Raw genomic sequence first — 24203 nt, forward strand, 5'->3', positions numbered from 1 at the left:
ACATCATGATTTAAACAACTGACACCTTATAAAACTTGCTGCATTTTTTTTCCAGTTATCAGTTGTAACAGAGCTCAACAATCAACTGTTAAATATCTTTATTCGACTCTAGGAAATCCCAAATTGTCAATGGTTAAGCCTAGTTTTCAAAAACACACTGCAATCATTTCTGGAAACCTCGATCAAGAACTGACAGAGGAATAATGCACATTAGAATTCCTGCAGCTGCCAAATTTGCTTTGTCATGGAGTTTTGTAATTACAGTCCAAGTGGTGCTTCAACTGCACACTGGTGAAAACTCATGCATCCCTCCACCCTAAGATGACAGTAGGCAGCATGTGTTACATAGAAAAGTAAATACCAGTACATTTTCCCACAGACATTAATGGCAATTTTAGAATTAGGAGTGTAGGTAAAAGGACTGTTCCATTGTTGGTCCTATCAGAAGAAAAAGTCCTGAAAAGCTGCTATGAATATTTGCTGGGGGTGGCGGGCGGGCGGGGGGGGGGGTTACCTTACCTAAAGAAAGAAACAAACCACAAAACCTTTAGAACTTATGCTGGTTCGATTAACGTTTGCAGAGGGCAAAGGAGGAATTATTTTCCCCTTCTATTTTCAAAAGAAGTTACAACCATTTATATGACAATATAAACTTAAAAATGCCAGCTGCAGAAAAATACAAAGCTCTATAAGAAAAGCTAAAGAATAGTAGGTCTTTGGATTAAATTATAATATTTTAAGGCATGTTATACCCCCCCAAAAAATTACTACCATTGGAATCTGATCGGGATACAAAAATAAGCAGTCATCCTTAACGAGCTACTCCCAATAAGTATAATGGCACTGGTGCATGCCAGTGCGCCCCTAGTGCGCATTTATACATGAGGGAGTGCTACCACTGCGATATGTTTCAGGAAGTTACAGGGTCTATACTTGAAGAGTGTGACTAACCCAGCGGCATGGGTCTAGGAATGCCAAGTGGTCTGGGTCAGAGGGGGGTGGCAATCGCCTGACTTAATTCTAAGCACAACTTCAGTGTCAGCCAGCGGTGGGGCAGGGATAAAATCTTGATGCAACGGAGACATGTCCAGGAGAAGCCCCTCACTGGAATAGGCTAGAAAGAGGGGAGGGAGAAATCAACACAGGAGCAATGGCACCTCTTGAATTGGCACTAGATAACTGGTGACACAAGACACCCATTTGACCTGTGACTCACTCTGCTGGCCTAAACACATGACATGGGGGCGAAACCCCATGTCAATGTAAGTAACTGCAGCTCTCCTGCCAATTTAAAATATTTTAGCCAAGTCCATCCTTTAATGTCCCACTATAGTAGATTTCCCCAGCGTGGTGTCCTCCGGAAGTTCTGAACAACAACTCCCATTTTCTCTTACCGCTGGCCATATTGGCTGGGAATCATGGGATTTGTAGTCCAAAACATCTGGCGGGCACCAGGTTGGGCACTATAACCATGTAAGCAGAACCCAAGCAGCACACAGTATGCCTCTTTAGAATTACACATCACATAAAACTGTTACAATTTGTGGGAATACACAATGCTTTGTCTCTAAAATACAGCAATAAGCATTATCAAGGAAGTACTTTTCTGTTCAAATCCACCACATTATGCAATGACTTCCACATTAAAAGCATGCCCATTATTATTATTTTTACCAAAAATGCTATTTATGTCTTTCAGTCATCTTACCTGTGTCACTGTTATGACTGCATAAACTACTTGGCATGCAAGACAGGAACCATGTTTGGAATAAGCAAAAAAGGTAATCAATGTTTAGGTTATATCTGTCCATCTCATTTATTTCAATGGTAAAGCTGGTTATTTTCCTAAGAGACAAAGCAATTCCTTCTGAAACCTTTTAGGGACCATGAACTCATGACGGTTCCCCTCTCCGCATGCAAGCTATCAATGCGCTTATGCATTAAGTGCCACAACCCCGTAGGCTGTGCAAGCTGCTTGGGAAGGAGCTACATTTTTCGAGTGGGACCTCATGTTTAGCATTACACTCTTTGCGTTTTTGATTTAAAGAAAAAACCATGCAAGGACTAAGGCAATAGTGGCCTATAATCATCCATCATTTTTCTTAAACTGTTAGAAAGTGAACTAAACTAAACGTGTTCCGCAGTGTCAGAAATAAAGTGGCCCAGTGTTGCCAATATTTCTTTTTAAAAAATGCTTCTGAATTCAGTTTCTTTAGACACACTTTAGATTGCAGGTTGTTTTTCTGCTGATGGAGGCAAACATCTCAGAACTCAAGTTCATTACAGCATTTGTAAAAAGTCACACACTCACCCACCGACACGCACACAAGACACATACGGGCCTCTCCACTCGTCTACACAAGAAACTACACAGCTACTCCACAAGACTGCAAAACCAAACTGTGGGGTGGTATTTGGACCACAGGCTCAGTGATATTGCATTTTGAAGGCCAAAATCATCCATAAAGGTCCAGCTCAACATGATCACTCCAGCATTTCAAACTTAGACATTCTGATTGGAAACTTCCTTGATTGTAAAACATCAGAATAGATATAACTGGTGCTGTTAAAGTCATGCAAATTATAAGTATTCCACTGCTATGAAAATTAAGACCAGAGGCTGAGCACCATTTCAAAACAATGTTTCACTCACTATTTGTCACGGCAATAACCAGGGCAACAGGATCACTGTATGGCAGCACCTGACTTAGCATGTTAGGCAACTGAAGACAAGAACCTTCTCCTTGCTCATCTATGGAATTACAACACTGTGTATTCAACTTCTGAGTCTAAGTAACTTGCACAGTTAATTCAATCAACCAGTTGCCAATAGTAAAGCTATAAAATAGCAAATTTGAATTCCATAGGTATCACATCAAAGACGTAGCCCTTAAAGGCAAGAAATAAACTGGTATCCTTAAACTTAAAAATGCAGGATGCTCAGACAGTCCCCATGAGGTTTCTGCAAAAGGAACATCTGGATACAACATGGCTTCATTTTCCTTACAAGGTGGTACTTGTTAATGTGCTAAAATTTCCTTGTTAGTAAGGCTAAGCAATTTTTTACCCCCATCACAGTTGCTTCTTCCTGTTTCAGTAAAGAGATGAAGACATTTCCCACTTTGTAAACAGAGGGTTGTTTGGTTTCTTGACTGAACAGCATCCAAAGCAATCCACCATTTCTGAATACCAATGCAGAATATTTAACACATTCCAGTGTCCCACTATTCTCTTCACAAGCCGTTGATTTTTCAGAGCTCCTCTCTTTACTTTCAAGTACAGGTGGAATATTTTCCTTTTCGCATGATGGGATAATAGAAAAGAATCAAATTTAAAGGGGGTCGGGGGACCAACTACATCAACTTGCCAATAATCCTACTAACGCTTGTGTCAAAGATGGAATTAGCATATTTGACTGAGTAAACTTGGCCACAAGTGACAAGTCCTGAAATTCAATATGCAGACACATACACTTTGTTAACCTGTATTTATCAGTGGAGAATATGTAGAGTGCAAAGTGTCTTTGCTGGTGCTCTCCCATTCACCATCAACAACAACTTAAAGCAGCAGCTGTTGTCTGACAAAGCTAACATACACTGTTGCCAACATACACTGTTTGTGCTCACCCTGTAAATCTGTTGGCTGTGTCACAGATCTGGTGTGCTGCAGGCAAGTGAACTGTAGAAGCTTATCCCAAATTATTTCACTAAACTGATCAACTTCAATGTTCCGCTTGCAGTTAATGCCGCTACTCCACTTTGGATTTATCCCCCGAGACCCAATTTTAAACCACGAAGCGAAGTAGTCAGTTGTATCATCTTACCAAAAATACAGCAAATCAGGTCCAATTCCATCATTTGGAATGCTATTGTATATTACATGCAGAACAGCATGGATCATCTTTATCTGGCTGAGAGGCATAGTTCATCTGTCTGACAATCTCTGCAAAGAGTTCATCCACCATTGTTTTACTTTTGGCAGAAGTCTCCATAAAAGGACAGCCCCATTCTTCAGCCAGGGCTCTGCCTTCATTTGACGAAACTTCCCTCTCACTCTCCAGGTCCACTTTATTTCCAACCAGGATTACAGGCACCTTCTCATACCTGCAATTGGATACAAAAACAAGGTTGAAGCCCTTTGCAATCTTAAGGAAAACAATAATGCCTAATATACTGATACAGAATCTTGGATTTGAAAAACGGTACAATGAAGATTTGGCAATGTGGCTCATTTTGGGAATCTTTAGCCCAGTTTTCTAGCTACTTTCAGCGTTGCTTCACATGATGTTTCAAAATGAAGAACAGAATGTTCACCAGTATATAACCATCTACTGAAATGTTAGTACTTTCCCACATGTTTGTCTCTAAAAAGCTTCAATAAGGTGGGGGGGGGAGAGAAAGGGGGGGATAGCTTGGTTCACATGAGGAAAGTGGTTTGGCCATTTATGCCCACACTTTTCTCTATTCCTCCTTGCACCTACTCTCTTCCCTGTTTTCACACAGTAGGAACACCTCCGGTGGAATTCTATCTGTTATATTTTAGCTGCCCAATCAGAATGAATTTCAGGAACCCCAAAGTTGTATTGAAAAAATATGACTTTCAAGCTGCCTGGCCTCCAAATGGCATCTAGGCATTCTGCTTTGGTAACTGTAACACCATGGTTTAAGGAGCCATTTGGCGCCTAGCTTATGTACAGTGGTGCCTCGCAAGACGAAAAGAATCCGTTCTGTGATTCTCTTCGTCTAGCGGTTTTTTTGTCTTGCGAAGCAAGCCCATTGAAGGATTAGCGGATTAGCGCTATTAGCGGCTTTTAGGGGCTTTTAGCGGCTTATCTGCTGATCGGATCAGCTGATAAGCGGCTTAGCGCTATTAGCGGCTTTTAGCTGCTTATCTGCTGATCAGATCAGTTGATAAGCGGCTTAGAAAAAGGGGGGGAAAGGGAAAAAAACCAGCAGGAACTCGCAAGGCATTGTCGTCTTGCGAAGCAAGCCCATAGGAGATTCGTTTTGCGAAGCACCTCCAAAACGGAAAACTCTTTCGTCTAGCGAGTTTTCCGTCTTGCAAGGCATTCGTCTTGCGGGGCACCACTGTATCTGAGTTTCTAACACTGGTAATGTTGTCACTGCACCAAGAAATCACCTGTCAGAAACCGGTGAGATCCAGGGTTGGTTCCCAACCCCCAATATGTGCACATATTATTTTAAGCTGGAAATCTTTGAAGTGGGTAGAGAAAAGAGCCCATTCCATGTGTCTTCCAGAATAAAGATACAGTGTGCTGAAATGTACCAAAGTGCAGGGTGTTCTTGCAGCATTTCAGAAAGCAGAAGTGTTGGGAGACATTTTACATCTGTAGTCATCTATGATTCATGCTTCACCAAATATCCTTATTTTAAAGTAATGCTGCAATGCAGAAATCAATAGAGCCATGGCAAAAGAAGCTGTAACACGAACTTCCTTCTAGCAACACAGTTGTATACAAAGGTTACATGTTTCCACCACAAATGATGGCATTTTTTTCTTAATGCACACAAAACACATGCAATTGGGGGAAATAATAAAACCAGACTTTTTTATGGGTGCCTAAGCCTTGCATGCTCACACTTGTTTGGGATTTGCAGATGTTCAACATGCAGTGGCAAGCGAGTTGCTCATGGAGGGGAGAGGTTGTGCTGTATTTTAAAGAAAGGCCGGTTAACCCTGAAGTACAACCACTTAAGTGGAACAATGGGTCAGTGTGCCTTGCTGTTAACCAGAAGGTTGGTGGTTCATGCCCACCCAGGGACAGCCGCGGGTGGGATTCTTGCATTGTAGGCAGTTGGACTAGGGTCCCTTTTGTGCAGTTAAAATATCACAGATAGCATTCTAAAGGAAGTGTTGTTAGTGCGTGAAAACAGGCAAGATCCAAGGATTCGCAGGCATGCACCTCCAGATGGTGGAGACATCAGGCGTCATCCTGACACCTGGCAATCTTCACTTGGTTGCAAGTGGCCAATATCCAGGTGCAAAATGGCAAGTTTTGAACACTGGTTTGTAACACCACCTAAAAACCACCATGTACTGCAATGTGCATAAGGAGGAACAAGCTGCCGTGAACCTTGAGCTTGAGTGCTTCCCATGCAGTCAAATTCAGAAGCTTCCACTTATCACAACTTGCTGCGTCATTCTAGACTCAGAAATGCAATTCACATTGACAATGGTTACTTTAAATAAGCCAGTTTCAGTAGCCATGGTTTAAAAGTTGGCTTGTTTGAAACTATTCATAATTAACATTAACCACAATGGCTTGGTCTGCACACAACACTAAACCATGATGTGTTAAACTATGGCTTATTAAACTACAGTTTAGTGTTATGTGTGAACCCAGCACAGCAGTTTAATGATAATTTACCTATGGTTAAAGGTTGCTCATTCATCAAGGTTTATAGTTGGTATATACCTTAGTTAACATTAACGATAGCTTAAGAATTATGTGTGAATCTGGGCCGCCTTCTTAACTATGGTTAAAGAGCAGTCACTACCCAAAAGCAACAGAGCCATGAGTGAAGAGTATCAAAAATGTCAAACAGCTCGCAAAGCTTGGCTGCTCCCACTAGTGCTTTTAACAATTCTGTAATGCAATAAACAAAGGTTTAAGTGATAACTTGCCAGACACCTCAGTGTTAACCATGATTTGCTACTAAATCTGGTTTAGCACTGTGTGAACCAAGCCGATGCCACTCTGGATGGCAAGACATAAAATATGCTTGACTGTACACTACACAACTCTTTTTAGAACATCCCCCAAATACGAAGCATTTCTTTAGGATCACCAGCTTTCTTTGAATCTCTACTTTACATTGGATAGTTACAAGTAGTAAAGAATGTTCTAACCCTTTTATGCACAGAAGCTTTCAGCAGAGAGGAGAACTAACAGATACTGAATTAGTCTACCGATTCTAACGCAATCTCTCGTCTTCAGTGAAAAGCAGGGTATTATGATCGCCATCCCTCGCCCCAATACAGTGGTGCCCTGCAAGACGAATGCTTCGCAAGACGGAAAACTCGCTAGACGAAAGGGTTTTTCGGTTTTGCGTTGCTTCGCTAGACGAATTTCCCTATGGGCTTGCTTCGCAAGACGAAAAACGAAAACATCTTGCAAGTTTGTTTCCTTTTTCTTAACACCGTTAATACAGTTGCGACTTGACTTCGAGGAGCAACTCATAGAATGCGGTGTGGTAGTTAAACTTTTAAAACTTTTTTGGGGGTTTTTGGATTTTGGGTTGGGGTGTTTGGAATTCAAGGACTTGGTGTTGGGGAGGGGCTTGCAAGAATCTGGAAGCTTGTGTGTTTTTTTCCTGCATTTTTATGATTTTCTGTGACCATTGGGCCACTCTGCTGTTTTTTTTTAAAAAAAATCTGGATTTGAATTTCTGTGTGGTGGGCGGCTGGGGGAACAGTTGGGGAGGGGGTTCTTCAGCAAGAAGCAAAGAGTAGAAGAGGAACCTTCTTCGAGTTGTCCCCCAGAGTCTTAGAAAATGTACTGTACACTTCGTTGATTTTTAAATGTTTTTCTGTCATGTTTAGAAACTTAATTTATTGTTCCTTCAATTTTTGAAATGCTCTTTACAGTATGTGTGACTTTAAAGAGCACTTAATAAACTCTTGTTGTACCAAATTTGGCTTTGTTTGGACTTTTTTTGACCATAGGAATGCATTAATTGAATTTCAATGCATTCCTATGGGATTTCTTGCTTCGCAAGACGAAAAATTCGCTAGACGAAAAAACGCGCGGAACAAATTACCGTAATTTCGTCTTGCGAGGCACCACTGTATTTAAATATTGTGCTGTAGCATGAGGACTGAGCAGAGCATGTTTAAACCACAATATTTGCTGCCTATGCATGCAAACCCAACTTAGTAATGACAATTACAACATTTGAAGACTGCCAATCAGCTATGTACTCTAAGAGAATTACTAGTCTTATTTTTATCAAGAGCTAAACGTAAAATTCTGACAACAGCACAGATGTTGATTGATAAGACTTTCCTTTAAAAACAACACATTTCATTGAAGAATGATTTGCTGTTAAGTCTTATGTCAAAATCTCAGGGATAGAGAGACATAGCATTTCCTTTAAACCTTGAATTTCCCATGAATATCTGAGCTTCAATAATCCACTATAAAATCTCTTGATGTGTGCACATGGAGGGTGGGACTACTGGATATTCAACTTCCCTCTTGAATATCTGATCTTAAATCATCTTTGAAGTTCTGGAGTGGGACACCTGCCAGAACTCTTAAGGCAGCTTGAGAATGTTCCTGAATGAGGCTCTGTGTATGTACATGACCCATGTGTTTGACTGCACAGGTACCAAGGAGAAGAAGCACATTTCCCAAGACGTTTTTGGAGGGGTTTGAAGGCCTGGAGAAGGAATGGAGGTCCTCAGCAATCGTAGACCATGTGTAGGATTTCACATGCAGCACTCTGGATTCTACCCTATAGTGGGGACTCAATAAAGAGTTTATCCAGATGGGCAACCCTCCGGCACTCCAACTCAAGAAGTGTGAGAAGCACAGAGCTAGAACCTAAATATCCAGAGCAATGGTTCTTTCTAGAAAAGACATTTCCCCCCCAAAATAATTACATCATCCTCTGGACCGCCCCCCCCCCATACAAAACACCAGCAAACTATCACAAATCAACTGAACAGCGGCTCAAAATCCAGCACACTGCACTAACATCCGTCTCTGAAAATGTCTCTTGCAGAAGACAGGCAGAGGGTTCATTTGATAAAAATCAAATGGCTGAAGGAGAAAAAAAACAATTCTGAATTGATGCAAGTTCATTTTTTATTTTTAAATTTCTATTATAGCAAGACCTCAGTACAAACACCACTGCTGCTGTCTTAAATATTTCTTGGGAAAACAGCATCAAGGGGAAGGAAATCCTTTGGATTCCATCCATGGAATACCGTAGCCCACAAGATACATGGGCTGCATTAACATCACCCTCCTAGGTGGCATAAAAGCTCTGTTCATTTGTAGGTCAGCTTGCTATGATGATGCCAATTAGTGTGCACTTTTGTTTACAAAATATCCTGAATACAAATGGGAAATGCGGTTTAAATTTACCCCCTCCTGCACACCCACCCACCCACCCATTCATACAACAAACCATTTCCCCACCTTTGATCCGGCCAAAAACTTTACTCCTTTTCATAATTCTCCTTATCCTTCTCTGATGTAGCTCACATCTTAGGCTATGAAACAGGAATGTTTTTCTAGTGTACATCCCACATCTTTCTCAATATATGCTTGGGTTCCCTGAGCAGTTTCTGGTACATAAATGACAGAGAGGCCACAACTGGAAAATATTGCTTGGGCATATTAAAGTTTCTAGAATCTTCTGTACAATCAGCACATGGAAGTCTACTTTTAAACAAACACATATTTTATTTCACCTAACGAAGCCAAGAGGCCCATATTTTGTATGGCACATAAACATGTGCCAGAAGTAAAAAGCGAAATAGATAATATTGTTATCCAGAGATGACATGTATTTTTACAGGTTTAATGCCAGGAAAATGTATTAAGGTGAATTACTTTTTCAGACTTTAACCAACTGGTGGCATATTATCCCCATTAAATAAGGATGCAGAATTTTAGAATTTCAATGCTTTAACATAATGGGAGCAGAGCTTCTTGGCTGCCAAAGCAAATTTGGCTACCAGACATGTAATTTGTAGATATTTATTAGTTAAGAGTTCAACTATCACTTCCTGGAGGGATTGGCCTTAGAGTGAACTTTTATTTAAAATATAACACTGCTGGGAAAACATTTCAAATTCCTAGGACCTAGAAGCCAATATTTAGGAATCCAGGATTTTCTCATATATCAGGCAGCTCATATCTGAACCATATTATCTGGTCTCCTCTTCCTCCCTCACCATGCAATTACTCAGAACATCAGAGAAGTGGAATGATCTCAGCAACTTGCCCAACTCAAGTTATTTGGTACCTAAAATTCAAGGCTACCAACTATTTTGATTGTGTGTACAATGAACATTTTCCACATAGCACCTATGCATGCCGAGTGAAAGTGTCTTTCCATTACGATGAACTGGAACTAAGTTATATTTCAGATATAATTCAAAGTCTACTGCTGAAACTATTTCCCCCTAAAACCAATGCCTGGATTTCTACTGCAGTAATTATTTTTTCCAGAAGTGCAGATGTGTTTGGGTTCCATTAATATAGAAAGAAAATTCCAGTTTTAAATGTTCCTATTTGCAATTATTGTACTAATTCTGACTGTGAATAAAATCCATTGATTCATTCCCTGTTCAAAGTCTAGATATGGAGATTTCAGAGTGTGTAGAAACAAAACATGGCAGTTGTTGCCCCATATATTTCATTTCCAAGAAAACATTATGGCCATACAAAAAGCAACCTTTCAAATGCGATAATCGTAACTGAAGAATAGATCAGACAGACCAAAATCTACATTTTAACTACAATGATTTACAATGTGTATCAGTTAATGCTCCCAACCCTAACTCTTGCAAGGTGCAAGGCTGCCACTTCTGCACAAACAACTTTTAAAGTGATCTTGGGAATACAATGGTACCTTGGGTTACATACGCTTCAGGTTACAGACTCTGCTAACCCAGAAATAGTACCTCGGGTTAAGAACTTTGCTTCAGGATGAGAACAGAAATCGTGCTCCGGTGGCAGCAGGAGGCCCCATTAGCTAAAGTGGTGCTTCAGGTTAAGAACAGTTTCAGGTTAAGAACGGACCTCCGGAACGAATTAAGTACTTAACCCGAGGTACCACTGTAGATACAAGCAGAAGAGTCAGCTGGCTGATCTAGGTATACAAATCTTTTCCAAGGATAAAACAACATGTAGGAATCAATGGAAATCTAGGATGCTCTACAACAGGTATAGCAAACTCAGTCCTCCAGATGTTTTGAGACTACAATTCCCATCACCCCTGCCCACCGGTCCTGTTAGCTAGGGATGATGGGAGTTGTAGTCCCAAAACATCTGGAAGGTCGAGTTTTCCTATGCCTGCTCTACAACCACCATATTATGTGATTAAGTAATGCCACTACAAACTTCTAATGCAGTGGTTCCTACTGTGGATACACTGTTTTTCCAAAGGCAAGCCATGGACCCTCTACCTTTGAAAATTTAGATATCTCTATGGTAGTTTTGGTTATGTGAATGGTGCCATGGACCGCCTGGGGTCCATGGACCACCAACTGGGAACCATTGTTCTAATGCATAAGCTAGCCTTCCCAAACTTGGCTCTATCTAGATACTTTGGATCGTGCCAGCCCACATAGCACTAAATCAGGCATAAGGAAAGCTGTCATTTACAATAACAACTTGTCTAGTGTCCATTCCGGCAAATGTCCGCGGCAAACCCGGAATTACCGGAACAGATTACTTCCGGGTTTGCCGCTCGCACATGCGCAGAAACGCAAACTGCTCTGTGGGTGTGCGCAGACACGGCGCTTTGCCCTGCGTCCTTTTTGGCTAGCGGCTAGGGCTCCGGAACGGATCCTGGTCACAAAACAAAGTACGGCTGTAGTTGCAACTTCTTACTATTCACCCAGCTATTCACCATTTTTGTTGCTTCGCATTATACAAATGTAGATGGCGTAGGTATATAAAATTATTCCTGATGTGGAGAAAGTGGTTCGAGAGAGGTGCTTTTCTACCTCTCAGAAATACTGGAGCCTCGGTTTCTCCAACGAAGACGAATGGTGGGAAGTTCCGGACAGGCAAAAAAGGTGCTAGTTCACACAACACATAATTAAAATTTAAGAATCCATTGCCAAATTATGGGGTGGAGTCCATCAACTCAGATATCTCTAAAACGGAATTAGGCAGCCCTGTTCAGGGAAGTTTTTTTAAATAGTTGATTTTTTCTTTAATATTTTGTTGGGAGCAGCCCAGAGTGGCTGGGACAACACAAATGGACCGCACATAAATAATAAAATTATTGTTGTTGTTGTACTATTACTATTATTATTACTGCTGTATGTTACCTCTAAGACCAGAAGCAGCACGACTCTAAACACCAGTGCCCATGGAACAATTGCAGGAGCAACTTATTGCCCTCATATTATATTTGTGGACTTCCTAGTGACATTTGACTGATCCTTGTGAGAAATGGGTGCATTAGTTAGGTCTTGGGTCTGATCCAGAATACATATACTTACACTGATGTCCCTTTTGTCCCACACTACCCCATATATAAAATGGAATTACAGAGCGCCTGAGAATTCTGATGACGTCTTTGAAGCTACAACAACATATTTTCTTATTCCCTAGAAAAATACGCAATCTTTCCCAGACACCTCATTGCAAAGAGGATTTTAATCTGCTGTGCCAAAAAGCCATATAGTGTTCGGAACACCTCTCAACGAACCACAAAAATCCTTTATGGGAAAGTGCAAGCCTTAAGGGGGGGGGGGAATCTTATCCTGATAACTGTACAAACATTTTAAAACCCAGTTTCACTGCAAACGCTGTTCTAGCATGCAAGTGATGTGTCAAACTCTACGTAGTAATTATAAATGATATCTGCTCCTTCTCCTACAAAACATTTCTTAATCTGTGCTTCTGTAAGCAAACTATTTTAACTTTTGAAAGCTTACACTGGTATATCCTTTTTAGCCTTTGTTGAATTAGTCACCTGCTCTTTAGGTGAATTAGTCACCTGTACTGGCAAAAAACTGTTGACTCGCCTTTTCATTATGGGTTCCATTTATTTCTCAAGACCGTTTCTATGGCTTGAACCTGTTAGAATCAACAATATCCATGTTGTTAAAACTGAGAATTATTATTTCTGTAATGACAGACATTGAAAAATGATTCGAATATAAAAAATAGAATTTTCAGGTACTTAGAACGTATGTTTCTTTTTAAAATCTGTAGTTGTTGGGAAGAATAAATTATCCATAATGAGAAAATATTTTGCAAAGAATTCAAGGAAAATTTTAATTAACCAAAATTTGGTTAAACCAAGTTTCCTATTTCATTGGAAAAGTTAGTAATGACTTAGGACGGGATCAAAGTTTTAGTGTGCACAATAGGACTGGCAGAAGCTGCTTTCTGTGTCCCTCTCCTTCCCACAGCAGTTGACCTTGCAAAATGGTCTCCTGAAAATGAGGGAACCTGCCAAATAGGGTGATCTGTTGTGCAGGAGAAGTCAGTTTCAAAAAGTCCCCGGATGCACTTTGGATCCAGCCTTGTGTTCCTAGTGAAACCCATCAGAACAAAGTTCAACTTAGTCTGGTCCCAACCCAATATCATTATCTCTAACTTCTGAACCTTTCGGCATTTAAAATAAAGATATGATGGAGGTTTCAGACAATAACTGGGCCAAGCATAGGCTGAACATTGAATGTATTCTGGAAGCTACTAGGGCTCTTTCTTAAAAATAAAATAAAATGTTGAAATGACAGTAGGACCACAAATGAGTCAGCTTAGGTGCTTTTGCCCCAGCAAGTCTCCAGCTGCAGGGGGGGAAATGCATAGTGAAATCTTCAAAACATCACAATTAGCAGCACTTTCTCCAGTCTGTAGAAGGGGAGCACATTACTGTCCTAAACACTTACTGGATCATGCTGCAACATGAAAATACATCACATGTATATTCTTATCTAATATCATAGATTCATAGAATCGTGGAGTTGGAAGGGACCACAAGGGTCACGTAGTGAAATTCCAAGCAATATAGGAATCTTTTTGCCCAACACGGGGCTCAAACACACAACCCTGAGATAAAGAGTCTCATACTCTGAGCTATCCCTAGTCAGCTCAAAAACAATCTTAACAATGCCTGAAACCTTGGCATTCTTATGATCTGAGCTATCCAGGCTAAATTTTCTGCCCTAAATTTGTCGTTGTGCTTTTTCCTTTAAAAGATTCCTGCCTGTGTTACTGTGGCTTGCTATCTTCGGCTTCAGAACTAAGCATGCTCAATTATAGACTACAGGGGTGGATATCTTGCCAAGAAAGGCGGAGGCACTACAATACTACATCTGTAGTTTTAGCAGGACAAGGTACAGGTTCAGGAGATGTCTACTTTTTACTACAATTGGCATCGAAGTTGATATTTCAAAGACTGACAATCTTTTTGCAAGTTTCGTGAAAGACAAGGCACAAGGTTTTGGAGATTTAGTTGCACAAGAACCAACATTTATGACTCTCTTCAGGTTGCAGGATGTGGACTGAGTGTACATAACTTGAACTTTCTCCTCTAGATATACGGTTACGTAATTTTTCACTGTATGAAAATTACGTAGTGTTTCCAAAACACTAATATCATGGTCACTGGGTGGAAACACATGGTAAAATAGTCTCATGATCATTTCATAACATGCCTGGAAACAAGAAACCCGAACACTTCTCAATCCACATCTTAACATTGAATAATGATTACTTGAATTAGCCTGAAATCAGCACTGAGATTTACAGTAAGGTCCGTTCTGTGGTTCATTCTATTACAGTAGTTTGAGCATGATTACTGCTAAAAGATGTGTAGACTGACATGGATGCTGCAGAAGACATTCCACATACGATCTCTGTATCTGCCAAATTGCACGGAAAGTCTCCAAGCCAGCAGGAGGAACACTTCCCCCAAGGAAGCATGCAAACTGGCAGATCCAGATAGGAACCCCATTATTCTTGTTATGACATCTGTGAGGAAGTAATGGAGGGCAGCTAGAGTTGGTGGCAAACAAGGCACTGTGTAACTAGTAGAGCTCACTTTATTGACACACATTGTTCTGTTGTGATGCAACCTGTGTTTCAAAATTTCAAGTAGTGTAATAAGACAACCCAAAAAATAGCAAGTTCTATACACTTTACCAAGGACCTGGAAACTGTCACAACCTGTTTGTAATTGCCTTGCCCGGTGCACAGGCAGTGGGCTTTTTCAGTTCTACTAACAAGAACCTTTGACAAGTCTCACTGGAGTTCTTAAGTTGATACTGCTTGAAAATATCCACCCTATTTGGGGAATGGGGCATATGAGCGTACATGGGAGCAGCAATAGTAATCAGTCATCTGGATTTTGACACTGCCTCATATACTATGATTGGTTAGTTTTGAGGATGACAGATCCTATCAAGTTTTGAGACTTGATGCTAATTTATATTTTAAAAATAGCATATAATCTAAGTTAAAAAATAGCCACAGAATTTCCTCAAAAGATTTCAGACAAATTCCACAGATTGATGGCTTTCTGTTCTCTACTGGAACTGTGGAAATGTCAAACACAGATCATGTATCTTTACAACAGTTATCAGATATACATGGACAAAAATACAGAATGAAAAGGAACCAGGTATCACACATGCAGGTGAGAATAGCATTTTAACCAGAAGCATAAATGGCTTAAGCTTCCTTGGTCTGAAACCACTGCTCATCCCAAGGTCAGCAGCATTTTGTAGAAAACAGAAGAAAACACACAATGAAAAATCAGTAACTATATTGGTATTTCACGTGTAAATACAGAAAGCCTATGGTTAAATTTATTTGTAAGAACAGTGGTACAGATTAGCTCTGTAATTCCCAGGTGGTGGGCCCATTAGTAGACCACACACAGTTGGGGGTGGATTCTGGTGCCCAGGAAAATGGTGGTGGTGCTTATTCCAGCAGAACCAGGAAGTGAGTTCAGAATACGGCAAAAGATGTTCTGCATGGTGCACAGCCTGGTAAAGTACAGGCTACATTGGTAGGTATTTGGTCATCATTTCTCTGCACACTTCCCTAACAACAGAGGGATAGAGGGATTATCTTTTCCCCACCATGAACTGCTTTGTTCTTACTTGTTATTGCTTTTATCTAGGTCTCTAAAAATGTTTCTAACCATGGGAAAAACAACAACAACTAACCCAGTTGTATGTCTTCTACTAGTGAATGTTGAAGACAAAGCTTTAAGGAAAGATATATTGCATTTCTGGATCTGGGACAGGGGACAGAAGAGTCATTAATAAAATGTCACCAACTGGTCACATTAACAACATAATGCAATAGCATCTTAATAAACTAAGAGAGCCCATCTATTCTGATTGGAACAGTTTGGCGGTTTGAAAAAAAAACTATGGCCACTGGTACTGCCACCAATGGAATTTCAATAATAGTTGTTAATTGTGATTTTTCTACTATTGCTTAAAATTCTATTTCCCTCAAGGAATAGATCCCACAACATATCCTGGGAGAGATTAATGAATTCCAGAGATAGCATCACTAGCAGAGTCATAGGACCAAAAAACCCCCACAATTACGTAAAAATACATTTACAGATGTGCCTTAATAATGGTGCGTTAAGATTAGGAAGGAATTTTATACTGTGATATCTGTGTTTTCCTCTCCTGCACTCCCAATCCTAAAGCTGCTATGGGAGACATTATGCTGGACATGACAATCATATGCTTAAAGGCTATGGGTTAAAGTAGATTCGATATTGTGCCTAAAACTACTGTTGTTAATATAATAAATGCTATAACTTCTAGGGAAAAGGACCATGGTTTTCCAGCCCCCTGTACTTGTCTGTTCCTGCCCACTTTCAAATGAGGCAAATAACACTCTTTCTTGTGAGGAGGCTTGGATGGCAGGAAAACCCCCCATGCTTAGGGTTTGGGAATATGCTCCTTTAAACCAGATGCAATTCTTTATATGGGGCAGAGAATACAGGTGCTACTGCCTCCCCACTGTATGGTGCGCTCTTCACTTGAACAAGACAAGCTGTTTCATTCCATTTACCGTATTTTTTGCACCATAACGCTCACTTTTTTCCTCCTAAAAAGTAAGGGAAAATGTCTGTGCGTGTTATGGAGGGAATGCCTACGGGTGGCATGCCTATGGATTTTCCTCCTCTAAAAACTACGTGCGTGTTATGGTCGGGTGCGTGTTATAGAGCGAAAAATACGGTATTTCTTGCCCCAGAGGCATTTTGTCTGCTCTTCTCCAGAGTTCAGAGTCTATGTGAAATCAGAATTTAGGATGCCCAAAGCAAGACCTTCTCTACAGTTGCACTACAGAATTTGCTCCCCAAGGAGGCCCACCAGGTACAACTCTTATATACATTCATAAGCTTGTCAACACCATTTTTAACGGCTGGGCTTTTGGTAAACTGCAAGGCCTGTACCTTTTTATTTTACTGCCAAGGTATGTTTTGCATTTGGTTACCAAGTTTCAAACTTTGAAGTTATTGCAGTATTTTATTGCTTTTTAACAGTTATCTTTCTTGTTCATTTTGAACCACACTGGGCATAGTACAGTACTGTGAAATAGCAGCAAAGAGGCTTAAGAGGGTAATCTTTCAGTATTTAGACATGAGCAGATTCTATCATAATGCAAAAGGTTGGACCTTCAAAACCTTTTCAGCACTTAACGTTTTAGGGCTGATTTTAAAGCAGATTAAGGCATCCATCTAGACGTGTGGACATTGAAATAAGCTGATGCTGACAGGAACATCAATTATCATTTAAAAATTCTGCAGCCTTAATACTAATAATTATCAGAAATTTTTGAAGAGATGCAGCTTCTGGAAATATGTTTTTCATGCTGATTAGGATGTCAAAGATCTTGCCTGAATGACTTCAGTATGAAGAGTCAAAGCGTAAAGCTTTTCTCTAATGCCATCTTATTAAACCTTGCAAAAAAAAAAAAGTAAATTAACAACCAGAGAATCAAGGAAACACCCCAATTTGATCCAGCCAGATGGAACACCCCCATCAGGACACTGGCTCCAATATTACAAGGAAAGATAGTGTTTACTATGGGTAAAATTATTTTTAGTGCTTTTAGGCAGAGTTAAGTTGCTTTCAGAAGTAGAAAGTCAGAAATCCCAAACCACTTGTCTGATGTATAGTTGGAGGGGTGGGCATCTGTTATGCACATGTGAATAGGCAACAATACAGGCAGAGAGAATGCCTCTATAAAGCAGAAATCTAGGCAACAAGAACAGGATATAAGAGGTGTACTTTATATTCAAGTTGATGTGTAGACACATGTACAAAAACATAGGAAAGAGGAAGGTGTATTAAGGAACATGCAAGGTAACCAGCATGGTTTATGAATGCTGAAAGCCTAGCTAAAGAAAGCTGGAGGTGAATATGCCAATGTTGCAGTCAGGACTTGCAGAAGTTGTGCAGGCTGTTGGGAGATGCAACACAGAGCTCCAGAAGTGGGTGGAATGAAGAACTGAAAGCTCTGTGCATGGGAACAGAATTAAAGATAGGCAAGGCAAGGGCACAGAGGACAGATAGATCTGAAGTAAGACGCCATGTGGATAAAAAAATATATATAATGTGGGTGAACAGGAATGACAAGATTTCTCACCAGGTTCCCATGGAAGGATGCAGTGTAGGATACTAACTGGGCATGCAATTACATTCTGGCAGCACACAAAGGGCAGGAAATTGGTTGACATACTAAGCAGGGGAAGCAGGTTTGAGTGTTAAGAGGTAGGCAAGTCTCCCTGCAGTATTTAGAGAGCGCTACCTGCAGGCAGGGAGGGGGTGAAGCTGAACCAGTCAGGATGTGGGGATTGGTCTGAGGGATGGTAGGGTTTTTTTCTGCCAGGGCAGGTAGGTTTTGACACCTTAAGCGAGGGCAGAAGGGCCCATCTGGAGGAATAAGGCAGAAGGAAATGGTGCTGGATGAGGGTCCCCGGTCCTGGAAGGGGATCCCCAAGGATGGTAGAGAGCTCCCTGCAGAGCAGTGAAGAGGAGGAGGAGGAGGAGAACTGCTGGGCAACAGGCAAAGAGGACTAGGTGGGAGCAACGCAGAGGAAACAGGGAAACGCAGAAGAGGCAGGAAAACGGGGATTTGGGTGAGGGTTTTTTTTTGGGGGGGGAAGCGAGGGGTCTCTCCTAGCCAAGGCGGGGTCTCTCCCCCCCCACCGCCCCCATCCTCACCTCTTGACGCGGATGATCTGGTCTCGCATGGGGCGGATGTCCTGGAAGCTCTGCTGGTTGACGAGGCTGTAGACCAGGATGAAGCCCTGCCCGTTCTTGATGTACAGGTCCCGCATGGAGGCGAACTGCTCGGTGCCGGCCGTGTCCAGGATCTCCAGCACGGAGGGCGAGGCGTCCACCTCGATCTCCTTGCGGTAGAAGTCCTCGATGGTGGGGTCGTACTTCTCGATGAAGGTGCCGGTGACGAACTGCACGGTCAGCGCCGACTTCCCCACCCCGCCCGAGCCCAGAACCACCACCTTGTACTCGCGCATCCTCCTCCCGGGCCGGGCTCCGCCGAACCGCCTCGCCCACCGGCCGCCTCAGACGCCGCCGCCGCCGCCTCTTCCTCGGGCGCTCACTCACCCGCCCGCGGCCGCCACCGCCGCCGCGACCTCCGGCGCCGCCATGGCTGTGAGGGAGCGCGAAGGGAGGAGGCGGGTGGGCCGCTCCCGCAGCCGCAGCTGCCCCTGGGCGGCGCTACCGGTCGCCGCGGCCGCCGCCTTCACGGGCCGCTGCTAATGCGGCGGCGGCGCTCCCGTTGCTGCTGTCGGCTGCCAGCCGCGGCGGACGCCCCGCCCCCTCATTCCTCGTAACCAGGGGAACCACCAACCGGGCAGCGCCGGGGCGCCGCGTCACGTGCACGGCAGCCGCCCGTCTCCGCCAATCGCCGCTTTCAGGGGAAGTTGAATGACACACACGCAGAGAGAGACACACAGACACTCTCTCGCACACCCTCCCCACCTCGTCCTCCGCCCTCTCCCCACGTGACCAGCTCTCTTCGCCTTCCCGCTGTAGCCTAGGAAACAGGAGGCCCGCCTTGCCCTCGTCGGATTTGGGAGGGCACGTGGCTCCGGACCAACCGGAGCGCGCGCCCCCCGAAAGTCGTGCGCGCGCCGCGGCGGCGGCCCAATCGGCGGCCGGGGTTCTGTCGCTGCTGGGAGACGCGGTGGGAAAGAGGACTCTGACTGGCTGGCGGGCGGGCTCCTTCCCCTCCCCCGCCCAACGGTCACTTTTCCCTCAGGCGGCCTCTGGGCCTGGCAGGATCTCGTCGGCCGGCGGAAGGAGAGGGGTTTTCCCTCACGGGGGCTCTCAGCCCTTCCCAACGGTGCGGTTTTCAAAAGCCCAGTCCTCTGTGCTGCGCCGACGAAAAAGAGGCCTTTTTTGTTCATTTCTTACGAAGTTCCTTATAACTTTAGTTGGTTAGCCCTGGTAACACCGAGGTTCAATCCCCGTGCATACGCCTGCTTTCACGGGGTTAGGCTGGATGACCCCTGTGGGTCCCTTCAAACATGATGATTCTGTGCCAAAGTATTTTAGCATAGGTCTCCAGGAGGGCAGCTCACGATATGAGAATAATAAAGCGCACTGAGGTAAAATAAACAGAATTAGCGAAGGCAGCAGCTGTCCCTACCTGGACAGGGATAACCCAGCTACTGTCTATGCTCTGGTAACTTCAAGGTTAGATTACTGCGCATAGTGCTGCCTCTGAAGACGGTTCGGAATTCAGCGGCCAGGTTGCTCACTGGAGCAAGGCAGGTTGAGCATATTGCACTGATCCTGGTCCGACTGCACTGCCTGCAAATTAGTTTCCTGGCCCAATTAAAAGTGCTGATTTTGACCGATTAAGCCTTAAATGGCATAGGACCGCAATACCTCAAGGACCGCCGCTTTCCATATGAACGTACCCAGACCCTAGGACCCTCGTACCTACGGGACCGCCTCTCCTGGTATGCCCCACAGAGAAACCTACGGTCTGCAAATAATAACATCCTCAAGGTCCCAGGCCTCAGAGAGGTTAGGCTGGCCTCAACTAGAGCCAGGGCCTTCTCGGCTGCGGCTCCAATCTGGTGGAATGCTCTGTCACAAGAGACTAGGGCCCTGCGGGACCTGACATCTTTCCACAGGGCCTGCAAGACAGAGTTGTTCCGCCAGGCCTTTGGTCAGGGCGCAGCCTGACTCCCTCCTCTGGCAACCTGCACAGAATTTTGCTTAATTGGTTGCCATCAATTTGATTTAATTAATTTTTATAATGAAATATTTTTAGATTGTGTGACTATTTGACTGTTTGATTATTTGATTGTTGTTAGCCGCCCTGAGCCCGGCTTCGGCTGGGGAGGGCGGGATATAAATAAAATTTATTATTATTATTATTATTATCTTCTGACACCCTTCAGAGGGTGGCAACACAAGAACTGGCCTTCTCTGCAGTGGCTTCCCGTTTGTGGAATGCTCTCCCCAGGGTAGTTCGCCTGGCACCTTCATTGATTGACACCCAATGGCCTTTTAAAATGTGTTGTTGGGGAGGGAGGGGGATTATTGGTTTTTTATTTTTGTGTATTTTGTGTTTTTATATTTTGGTTTAACTTGGAACTGCCCTAAGACCTGCGAGTGTAGGGCAGTATACAAATTTAATAAATAGTGATTATTATTATACAGGGTGATGTACAGACTGACACATGTGTGTGTGTGTGTGTTTGTATGCAACAGGCTAAGCAACCTGTTTTACTTTTGGAGCTAGAATATAGCACATAAGAACAGCAGTATTTGCTGCATTATTTTTTTCCTTTTCTGCAGGTTTGGTACCTGCTAGAAGACAGCAAATGGAGCACAGAGACAGGATCTAGAGAGATCTCCAAGTTTTGGAATCGACCTCTGTTCAACTCCTTAAGCACTGACATAATACAGTATTGCTCTCATTATTGAGAACCATTTCAGGCCTGGTTTGGGCAGTGAAATGATGTCTTTTATTGGGAAAGGGACAGTGGAAGTATGACCTTGTTAATTTTCCTGGGATCTCTCAGCAACATTTGATACAGCTGACCATGATATTCTCCTGAATTGGCTCTGTGGTGTGGGAGCGAAGGGTACAGTGTTTAGGTGAAAATAAAAAATTCCTTCCAGTAGCACCTTAAAGACCAACTAAGTTAGTTCTTGGTATGAGCTTTTGTGTGCATGCACACTTCTTCAGATACACAGTGTATCTGAAGTATCTGAAGAGTATTCAGTGTATCTGTGTATCTGAAGAAGTGTGCATGCACACGAAAGCTCATACCAAGAACTAACTTAGTTGGTCTTTAAGGTGCTACTGAAAGTGTTTAGGTGGTTCTGCTTCTGCTTATAGGACTACTTTCAGAGAGTGGTAGTAGTGGACGACTTCCTGGCCTCATGCTAAGTATGCTGTGGAGGCCCTCAGGGTTTATTCTGCCCCTATACTCTCTATCATGCATATGAAGCTGCTGGAAGCAGTTTGCAGGGAGTTTAGAAGAGTGAGGTGGCATCAGTATGTTGATGACATTCAGCTGCATTTCTCCATATAATTTGAGTCAGGTGAAGCTCTGCAAGTTCTTGTTCAGTTCCTGGGGGTAATACTGGTAGGATGAAAGCCAAAAAGCTGAAGCTGAATCCCAACAAGAAAGAGATTCTGTGGATTGGTGGAGCCTAGGTCCGGAAAATAGGAATGTGGCCTTTTCTGGAGATACTCCCCCTGAAGTTTAAGGTATGTAGTCTGGGAATACTTCTCAATTCCTCTTTGTTTCTGGAGGCCCAAGTGACCTCTGCATTCAGTACCCATTTCTAATTATGGTTATCTTGCCAGTTCCGGCTTTCTTGCAGGAGGACAGCCTGGCCAATGTGAGCCAGTAACATAGTAACCTTCCATTTAAACTATTGCAATGAATTCTGTGTGGGGCTGCCCTTGAAAATACCGGTAGTTCATAGATTGCAGCTAGTATGAATGCAGCTGCTACAGAGTCCTGATGGGTCTGATGTATTTGAAAGAACCATGTGATATACTTGTAAGTTCTGTACTGACTACTTGGTTTTCTGCTGGGCCCAATTCAAGACAATAGTTTTGACATATAAAGCCTTGAGCAATTTAGGACTCTGAAGGAGTTCCTCTTCCTATTCTCTCCTGCCCATTCTTTGAAATTGCCTGGATAGGCCCTCTTAGTAATACTATCAGGTGTGGAGGACTATGGGTCAGGGACCCAATGGAGAGCTTTCTCAGCAGTAGCACCCCAGTTATGAAATCCCCCTCAAGCTTTGGCTGGCTTTGGCTACCCTATCTGTCTTTCAGTACCAGATAAAAAATATTCCTTTTCAGAACAGTACTGTAGGAGTGGCATATGTAGTGCAGCTTTTCCTGAAGTGGATTCTGTTTTATCTTTGATTGCTTTGTGTTTTGTATGTATTATAGTGTTGTAATCTGCTCTGGACTTTGATGAAAGGTGATCTTTATTATTATAAGTTTATTTATATAATTATTATATTTGTGACCGACTCAAATCATAGGGCACCTTTAAAACTAATTTATCATGGCATGAGCTTTTAAGTTAGGAACTGGCAGGGTTCCAAAGAGTGTGTGGTAGAGGCAAGGAACCAGAGATTTATGGTGTGTGATGCCACCTACAAGGCAGGAGCCAGGGGAGGAAGGGAAGTCAGGGTAGTCCGAGGCAGAGGAAAGTACAAAGGATGTGGTGAAAGAAGGGGCGGTTCAGGCGAGGGACCCCACCTTTCCCCGCCCTACTGTCTCATAGAACCAGGAATGGCTTGAAAAGGGAAGCCAAGTGAAGTCTCAGGTTGAAGGCATGCAACCTGTCAGAGGAGGGTCATGACATTTTATAGGCAAGAGCCTATTTGATGCATGAAGTGGACACAATTGGTATATACATGTTACATAGATTTCACGCTGTATATGTTGCACATTATCTACTTATCAAAGATGGAGGCAAGCAAATAGTTAAGCCAGTGGCTTGGTAGAAGTTAGGCAGTGTTACTAGTGGTTTCTGGGCAGCTTTGACTATGCTAGCTTGATCTTTCTCAAATAAGGAGCCTGGCCAGAGTTTGCACTTATGTAATAAAAGGCCAGATGGGATTCTACTGGTTCCTCGCGTTACCAGTTCCAGGTTAGGCTATTTTATGCCACAGAGCTAAAGCTGGCAAACTAGCCAAGCCCTCTGTAGGCTTCCTAGTGGCATGGAGCTCTGTGACCAGTCCTCAGTTTGGCATTCCCACACAACTTCTCAAAGTATGAGAAAATTCCAGGGTACCAGTTATCAGGGACAGTTTCTGTTGTGGCAAGAGCACAGTGGGGAGAATTCCTTCTGTAATAAAGTGTGTATATACAAATATACAGGTTGAGAAGATTGCAAGCATGTAGTACTAGCCCTATAGTATCTGTCCCTAAAACCATACCACAACATTGCAGTTCCCTATGTATTGAAAAATGTGAATAAAAT

At 42.8% G+C, this 24203-nt stretch overlaps 1 protein-coding gene and 1 long non-coding RNA gene across 2 annotated transcripts; one reads left to right on the top strand and one right to left on the bottom strand.

Moving 5' to 3' along the window:
* Positions 1–3853: 3853 nt before the first annotated feature.
* Positions 3854–19317, bottom strand: RAP2A (RAP2A, member of RAS oncogene family). The gene is made up of 2 exons (XM_083500412.1): positions 18925–19317; positions 3854–4103 (listed from the first exon to the last, which is right to left on the bottom strand). Exons 1-2 carry the CDS (start codon positions 19236–19238, stop codon positions 3866–3868), a joined length of 552 nt encoding a protein of 183 aa, XP_083356538.1. The 5' UTR covers positions 19239–19317; the 3' UTR covers positions 3854–3865.
* Positions 19318–19970: 653 nt separating this feature from the next.
* LOC310706067 lies at positions 19971–24203 on the top strand. Its single transcript, XR_014525632.1, has 3 exons — positions 19971–20336; positions 21541–21843; positions 22066–24203. It is a non-coding gene; the product is annotated as an uncharacterized lncRNA (long non-coding RNA).

Source organism: Podarcis liolepis (assembly GCF_965112155.1).
Source record: "Podarcis liolepis genome assembly, chromosome: 4".
NCBI classification, from domain to species: domain Eukaryota; kingdom Metazoa; phylum Chordata; class Lepidosauria; order Squamata; family Lacertidae; genus Podarcis; species Podarcis liolepis.

Coding starts and splice junctions, on each gene's coding strand:
- RAP2A (XM_083500412.1), bottom strand. CDS start 19,238: ATGCGCGAGTACAAGGTGGTGGTTCTGGGCTCGGGCGGGGTGGGGAAG. Junction 4,104..18,924: donor CAGATCATCCGCGTCAAGAG/GTGAGGATGGGG, acceptor ATCCAATTGCAG/GTATGAGAAGGTGCCTGTAA.